This window comes from Dama dama, chromosome 4 (assembly GCF_033118175.1).
Source record: "Dama dama isolate Ldn47 chromosome 4, ASM3311817v1, whole genome shotgun sequence".
Taxonomy (NCBI): domain Eukaryota; kingdom Metazoa; phylum Chordata; class Mammalia; order Artiodactyla; family Cervidae; genus Dama; species Dama dama.
The window spans coordinates 63,622,155-63,630,666 of record NC_083684.1 but is presented as its reverse complement, the minus strand read 5'-3'; the positions used below and the strand labels follow the sequence as shown (position 1 = coordinate 63,630,666).

The following is an 8,512-nucleotide window of genomic DNA, read 5'->3' as shown; positions in this document are numbered from 1 at the left end:
TAACCACTGCTCCACACTTTCCCCAGCAGTTGGTGTTTTGAGAGACTTTAATAGGTGGCAACTTGGAGCACATACAGTCATACCCTATTATTGTCTTAATGTGCGGGTTCCTGATTGCAGTGATGTGGGGCAGCTTTCCATTCCTTGACAGTCTCCTTGTACGTTGTCCTCGATGAAATTCCTGCTCGTTTGGGCCCATATCTGTATATTTCTTTTACCTTAGGCATTCTAGAAACTCATATTTTGGCTACTGTTACTCTGATCGTTATCTGTGTCATCCGTATCCTCTCCCACCTGATGGCTTTCAATTCAGCACTCCCAGGGATGTCTGACATGAAGAGTTCTTCATTCTAATACATCTCGAGATTTCAGCGTCTCTCTTAGACATGGTGTTCTTTCTGGGTTGTTCAGGAATCCTTCCCCACCACCGTTCATGGACATACCTGCTCCAGTATCTTGCAGCAGGTCTACTGTTTGTCTCTCTAAATAGATCTTCAGCCCATCTGCACTTGATTTTGCTTCCCATATGAGCTAGGGGTGCAGTTTCATCTGACTGGGTTCAGATCCCCTGTTGACCACAGAGTGATTGAAATGCCTATCTCTTTGTCACTTCTTTCTATCACCTTTTCTATTACACATGATGCTTCCTGTGGTTGGGGTTTATTTTTAGGTTCCCTATTCTGTTCCACTAGTCTACTGGACCATTTCTCTTTCGGTCCAAAAGTTTTGTTCTACTATGCTCTAATATACCCTGGAGAAGAGAATGGCAACCCAATCCAGGATTCTTGCCTGGAGAATCCCATGGACGGAGGAATCTGGGGGCTACAGTCCATGGGGTGGCAAAGAGTCAGACACGACTGAGCAACTAAGCAAGAAGGCAGGCTTTTTATATTTTCACAGCTCGCAGAGCCAGACTCACACATTATTCTTTTACAAGGTACCCTTGCCATCCTTGAAATGTCTGCTTCATTATACATTTTACAGTGGCGTTATTGAGTTCCACAGATGTCCACTGGAGATGTGGTGACATATGTTTTCATTCTGCATATTATTTTGAGTAGAATGGACATTTATATTCTTTTTTCAAACCCCTAGTGTGGTGTATTTTCCCATTTGTTTATATCTTTAATGTCCTTCAAAACCGATATATAATTTTCTCCATTGAGGTCTTGTATATCCTTTTGTTGTATACCTTTCTAAATGTCAGATAGATTCCAGGTATTTCCTAATTTTTGATGCAAGTGTCCATGGCTCTCATACAGAGAGAATGTTTTACAAGAAAGTAATTGATGTGAGAAAGTAATTGATCTTTTTTGGCCGAGTAGCAAGGCATGTGGGATCTTGGTTCCCTTACCAGGGATCAAATCCCCATCCCTTGCCTTGGCAGGCAGATGCTTGATCACTGGACCACAGCGAATTCTGCAATGGATTTTTTAAATTGGAATTTGTCTCAAGTCATCGTGGTCTCTTGTTAAACCTCTAAATGTATCTGTATAAACTTTTGGATTTTTCTACAAGCAGAACTTTTATGAACAGAGATCACTTTCTTTTTTCCTTTCAATTGTCATATCTTTTACCGATATTTATGACTTGCTAGGGTGGAACCTATGCTACTCCATTAAGTATGATGTTTTCTAAAGACACCCTTCATCGTTTTAGGGAATTTCTCTTTTATTTCCAATGCACTCTGAATTTTATCACAAAGGCATTTGAAATCACCCAGTGTTCATTTTTTCATCTCTAGAGATTTAATCAGAAAATCAGGGACAGTAGCCACACTAGAAGCCACACTACATATTGTATATTTCCACAGAGGAAATGTAACATAAGTAATTGATTATGCAGGTGTTGAAAGGCCAGTGGAGCCTGTCAACCAGGGAACACTCTCTTAGTTTGGGACCACTCGAATCTAAGCTCCCAACTTGACATTTTTCAAATCTTTTACATATATAGATACATATTTTCTTTGAGATACAGGTATAACATTGTGTTAGTTTCAGGTGTAGAATATAATGATTTAATATATGTACATATTGCAAAATGATCACCAAATATGCCTAATTAACATTTATATCTATAAGGCTAAAATATTTTTCTTGTGATGAGAAATTCTAAGATCTAATCTTTTAGCAACTTTCCAATATACAGTACAGTATTGTTAACTGTATTAGTGTCCTTAATATTTTAAATATAGTCACCATGGTGTACATTACATGTCCATGACTTATTTATTTTATTCCTGGTAATGTGTACCTTCTGATCATTTTTACCCATTTTTGCCAATGACCCCGCTCTCTATCTCTGAGAACCACCAGTTATTTCTCTGTATCTATGACTTTATAATGTTTGTTTTTTTTCAGTTTCACCCACCTGTGAGACCATACAGTATTTTTCTTCCTCTGTCTAACATATTTCATTACCCTAATGCCCTGGCATACCATCCATGTATTGTAAAAGCAGGATTTCCTTCTCTTTCACAGCTGAAGAATGATCATGAGTATGCACACACCGCGGTTTCTTTATTCATTCATTCATCATTGGATATGGAAGTTGTTTCCATGTCTTCGCTACTGTACATAACGCTTCCAAGAACAAAAAAATTGCTGTTTTCATTTTCTGTAAAGGCCCAAAAGTGAAAGTGCTTGAGGTTCTATTTCAGTTTTGAGGAAACTGCAGAGCGTTCCCATAGTGGCCGCACCAATTCAATTCCCACCAGCAGTGCCCAAGGGTCCCTTTACCCCACGTCCTCACCAACACGCTTGTTTCTTGTTCTTTGACCGGCCCAGCTTGGCGTTTGCTAGACGCCGGCCGCTGGGAAGGTGTGCTGCCCGGCCCTCGGATCCTGGCCTTCTCCAGTGCCTGCTTGTCCAGCAATGTTCCCGCAGCAGCTCAGGAGCGAGGGGGGGAGCCCGTCCCCGCTTGTTCACCTGGACCCTGGGCAGGGCCGGTCCTGGGTTCTGTGGAGCCTGACATTGACTCAAGCATTCAGATGCCTCCTTCGGCAAAACAATGGTGTCACTGAATAGAGCACAGACATGGCCCCCAAATACAGAATGTGACCCCCAGGTCCGGTGTGGCCCTGGAGTGTTTTCAGGGCCTGAGAACAAAGTAAATGTGTGAACACAGAAGCGGCCATGTCTCTTATCAGTCAGAGAATTCCAACAATTCATGAATCTGTGAGCCAGGAACTGTGGATGAAGGCCAAATATATAATATATATTTCCTAAAAGTCTCATTATCACAGGCACATCACATCTGAGTTTCTTTCGAAATGAGAAACCTATGTAATCAATCACAAAACATAAAATGCTGAAAACCAAAAGACATTTATTGCAGACTATTTTTCTTTCTTCCTTTTTCTTTTTCAGCCATGAACTAGGACCTAGGGCTTTAGGGTCTTAGTTCCCAGACCGGGGATTGAAGCTGGGCCAGAGGCAGTGAGAGTGGAGTCCTAAGCACTGGGCCACCATACCATTTTTCTCAGGAGTCAGGCACCTGTATCACACCTGCATAACACCTGTTCCCCATACTTTTGGCCTGATCCTCTTTGATTGCCTCTTTTTAGGGGAATTGCATGTATATTAATTAACATGAGTGTCATACTAATAAAGTGTTAGTCAGCCGTGTCTGACTTTGTGATCCCGTGGACTGTAGCCTGTAAGAATCCTCTGTCCATGGGATGCTCCAAGCAAGGATACTGGAGTGGGTGGCCATTCCCTTCTCCAGGGGATCTTCCTGACCCAGGGATGGAACCCTGGTCTCCTGCACTGAGGGCAGATTCTTTACCATTGAGCTAGCAGGGAAAACCATTATATGAAGAAATAAGATTAATTATATCTAAAATAGAATAGAAAGAAGATACAGTATTTCGACTGGCATGGTTGATTGATGGATAATCTGTTTCTGTAGTTTAAGAAAGTAAACAATACATTAACATTTCTATCTAACTATAAAAGAAACGTCCAGTCAGTCCCACAGCTTGTTCCTGAAAGTGTCTAAACATTTACGCTTGTAGTCAAACTTGTGAAACTTAAAGAATTTTTTCCCGAAAGGGCAGTAAGTTCACAGGTTGTTTCCACACATGACTTAAGGCTTCATGTGGCTTTGAAAAGAAGGCCATTCAGAGTGAGGGTTCGTGAACTGTGTTTCTGTGTGAGGTCTAGACTTTGGGGTCCCAGCTGAATGGGGCAAAATTCTTCCTTTACCACCCCATTTTGCGTGGGCCTGTGTCCTGGTCGGCTGGTCCCACAGACCCTCAGATTCATGAAGACCCTCAGCCCATGTGCCCTGTTCTGAAAACCCTTCTGGACAAAGGAGCTTTTCACGCTCAGCTTTCCTTCCTGGGTTCCACCCTCCACCGTGTGTGACTCTTCCAACCCAAGTATGAACGGTTTTGAAAAACCGTTCTCAGTAACTCCAGCGTTTCTCTGTTGCAGGGTCGGTCCCACCCGAGGACCAGCGCTGGACCCCGTTTGTCTTTTCTGGGTGCGCCGGCCGCTGGGCGGTCCCACCGTGGACCCGAGCATCCCTGGACGGGTGGGCATGTCAGAGCCCCGTGCGGTGAAGCCTCTCGGCCTCCGGGGGCCTCAGGATCTCCCCCTGCGGCGTGGGGCGTGGGCTGTGGGCTGGGACCTCCTGCCTTCCCAGGGCCGCCCCTCCTCCACGGTCCGGGGCGTCCAAGTTCCCCTTCTGTGCCTGCCCACGGCTCTGTCTCCGTCACCCTCTGGCTTCCTGTTGGGGCTTCCTCGTTCCCTCCCCACATTCGGGGCGCCTCCCTCCCCAGCAGAGGGACCCGAACCGGCTCTGTGCTGGCGGATGCCGACATGGGGCCCCTGCTGCTGCTGCCCCTGCTCTGGGGGGGTGAGTGGGGGAGGGGTGGGGGGAAGGGGCACGGCTGGGGGAGGGGGCACGCGTGGGGAGGGGCTGGAGCTGCCGCTGAGCCTCTGTGTCCCCCAGGGTCCCTGCAGGAGTTTCCAGGGTTCGAGCTCCGAGTGCAGGAATCCGTGACGGTGCAGGCGTGCATGGACGTCTGCGTGGCCTGCTCCTTCTCCTACCCCGTGAATTGGGGGTATTGGTCTCCTGTGACCTCCATCTACTGGTTCCGGGAAGGAGACAAGCCATACAATGATGCTGTGGCCACAAACGACCGAAATAAACCAGTGAAGCCAGAGACCCGGGGCCGATTCCGCCTCGTCGGGGACCCCAGGGACAAGGACTGCTCCCTGATCATCAAAGAGGCCAGGCTGAGCGACTCAGGAGCCTACTACTTGCGAGTGGAGAAAGCACCTAATGAGAAATATAGTTACCTTGATAAGAAGCTGAATTTGCAGGTGACAGGTATGAGAGGGGGCCTAGGAGAGGACCCTGGCACATGGAGACGCCTCTATTAGAACCGGACCAGGGCACAGGAGCCCTCGCTGCTCCGGGTCTTGGGGTTTGAGGGTTCAGAAGAGAGCCAGAACTGGGAATGAGTTGTGACCCTGACCCTCTGGGTCCCCACACCCCTGTGTCCAGGCATCTCTCTCTGTCTCCTCATCTCCCTTTCTCCAGAGAAACCCAACATCCAGTTTCTGGAGCCTCTGGAGTCTGGCCGCCCCACAAAGCTGACCTGCAGCCTCTCGCTAGCCTGTGATGATAGACACCCTCTCCTGTTCTCCTGGGTGGGGGATGCCCTTGATGCCATGAATCTAAACACCATCCACTCCCCGGAGCTCACCCTCACCCCGAGGCCCCAGGACCACGACAGCAAACTCACCTGTCGGGTGACACTCCAGGGACTTCAGGTGACCCTGGAGAGAACCGTCCAGCTCAACGTCTCCTGTGAGTGTGGAGGGGTGGCGGGGTCCCTGAGGGCGGTGGTGTATGTGTGTGTGTGTGTGTGTGTGTATGTGTGTGCAGAGAGAAGGGCATCTTACTCTTCCATGGGTCTGAGCCCTGGGAGCTGAGGTGGGGAGGGGCCGTGAAGGACACCCACCCCCTTTCCTGGTTTCCCTCCTGGGTGCTGGTCAGTTTCCATCTCACTCCTCCCTCTGCAGCAAGCCCATGTCTTTCTGCCCCAGATGCTCCGCGGAATGTCCGCATCAGCCTCTCCTTCAGAAACGTCACAGGTAGGCCAGGACCTCTCCTCTCCAGGGCTGGGTCCTGCTCCTGGGACCGCCTCCAAGGAGGGGGGTGTGGACTTGAGTGTGATCAGATATGGGAAGAGCAAGGAGACAATCACCACCCTGCCCCACTTCTCATGCACTAGACCACACACACATGCAATACACACATAGACTCACACACACAGGCACACACATACAGTACATACACATGAACATACACTGGGACACACACAGAAACGCCCATACACACAGGCACATACCCATCACACATACACACAGATACACAGAGATATACCCACAGCTCAGGCACCCATCATGCACACATACACACAGGCACATACACATCACACATACACACATATGCACAGAGATATACCCACAGCTCAAGCACCCATCACGCACACATAGACACATGGACATACACATGTGCACTCATGCACACATACACACAGGCACACACACACACACCCCACACATTTACACACTAACACACTCTGTTCAAAGCCCATTTCCCTTCTCCATGGTTCTATTGTGTGGTTTTCCCCACAAAAGCCTCCTTAGTCCCATCTCCTGGTGCCTTCACTGAATCAACTTCTCAAGCCTTGAGGCTCTCTGTTTTCTTTCCACCAAACAGCCCAGGCCTGTCCCATTGACACACCATGCCTCCCCTGAAGATACGAGGCTGGACACATTAGGTCAGCCTGCGTAGGGTGGGAAGGTCAAGCCCTGGGACCACAGGGAACCCAGCTGGCTGGCTGGGGAGAAGAGAGTGAGGCCAGGAGATCCTGGGAAGGAGGGAGGAGGAGACCTCAGCCTCCCCCAGCTCATCCTTTGCGCTTTACCCCAAAGCCCTCAAGATTCTGCAGGACACCTCGTCCCTTCTCATCTCGGAGAGCCCGGCGGTGCAGCTGCTGTGTGTCACTGACAGCAACCCCCCTGCACAGCTGAGCTGGTTCCAGGGGTCCCCAGCCCTGGAGGCTGCCCCCATCTCCAGCACCGGGGTCCTGGAGATAACCCAAGTAGGGGCTGGAGATGAAGGAGAAGTCACCTGCCAAGCACAGAACCCGCTGGGCTCCCAGCAAGTTTCCTTCAGCCTCTCTGTGCAGAGTGAGTTGCAGGACAGGTGCTGGGGGCGGGCAGCCGGGGCAGGTGTGTGCTTTTGGGAGAGCTGGGTCTGGGGACTGAGCTTCACCCCCTCTCCCTTCCCCAGAAGGCCCCCCTTCCTGCAGCTGTGAGACTGAGGAGCCACAGGGCTCCTGGCCCCTGGTCGTCACCCTGATCAGAGGGGCCCTCATGGGGGCTGGCTTCCTCCTCACCTATGGGCTCACCTGGATCTACTACACCAGGTGAGCTCACCTGTCCCCCTGCGGGGAAGTCCTGGGAATGGGTCGGAGTTGTCAGTGGGGCTGGGCGGTCCTGTCCTGCCTGGAGCTAAAGTGTGTGACTCTCCAGGGACTTCCGAGTGGGTCCAGTGGTTAAGCCTCCGGGCTTCCACTGCAGGGGGCAGGGGCTCGATCCCGGGTTGGGGAACTTAGATCCCACATGCCATGAGGCAGAGCCCAGAATGAGTGAAATGGGTCTGAGTCTCTGACCTGAGACCGCGTTGGCTCTGCAGGTGTGGCGGCCACTAGGGAGCTGGGCTGAGGGGTGTGGCTGAGCCTCGCTCCCTGTCATGACGAGATTCACCTGAGGATGCAGAGCCCAGAGGACAGACGTGGGGACATCACTGTGTGCTTTTTCCTGGAAACTCTTACCTCCAACCCTGTGTCGTTTGCATCCACGAGCCTTTATTTGTAGAGATGACTTGTGACAGCAGGAAGAGTCAATACCATTGAAAGGACACTTTCTGACTTACCTCGCTTAGTATGAGGTTACTCATGGTTTTGCAAGTATCAATAATTCATTGTTGGTTTTGCTTGGATTTTGTCTTGAAAATGGTATTTTACGTATGACTATTCCTCCAGTTATGTATGGACTCTAAAATACGATGACATTGCATTTGTTTGCAAATTTTGGCTCATTCAAAGTAATGTTGATGTGAATGGTATGATGAAAATAGGAGGGCTAGCACTTTTCTCCTGGTGGGTGTGGAACTGCTTCATCATAAAGTTGGCATGTATTTAGTTCTAGAAGGTAGCCTGAGAGAGTTCTTTTGAGTCGTTAGATGAGTTTGTATCCCATGGTCATACACGAGGGCTCTGAGCTTTCTACACCCTCAGCAGCACTTGTATTACCCACATGCTCAGCTTTCAGCGCTGCACTCCTCTGTGGCAGTATCTCCTTGCCTTTTTAGTTTATTTCTCTCATTTGCAATGATGTTGAGCCATTTGAATATCTTCTTGAGTGAAATTCCTATTTGGATCTTTGCCCATTTAAAAATAAAAATTGGACAGCCTTTTTCTTATTAA

General features: G+C 49.1%; 1 protein-coding gene across 2 annotated transcripts; it reads left to right on the top strand.

Annotated features, from left to right (window-relative positions):
• The first annotated feature begins 4,714 nt into the window (after nt 1–4,714).
• On the top strand, nt 4,715–8,512 carry LOC133054753 (sialic acid-binding Ig-like lectin 14). Of its 2 annotated transcripts, none has more exons than XM_061140047.1 (7): nt 4,715–4,860; nt 4,957–5,337; nt 5,551–5,820; nt 6,060–6,107; nt 6,954–7,211; nt 7,315–7,450; nt 7,720–8,512. In XM_061140047.1, exons 1-7 carry the CDS (start codon nt 4,824–4,826, stop codon nt 7,733–7,735), a joined length of 1,146 nt encoding a protein of 381 aa, XP_060996030.1. In that variant the 5' UTR covers nt 4,715–4,823; the 3' UTR covers nt 7,736–8,512. The 2 variants fall into 2 exon arrangements, with proteins under 2 accessions (XP_060996030.1, XP_060996029.1); XM_061140046.1 differs by having other exon boundaries at nt 6,036–6,107.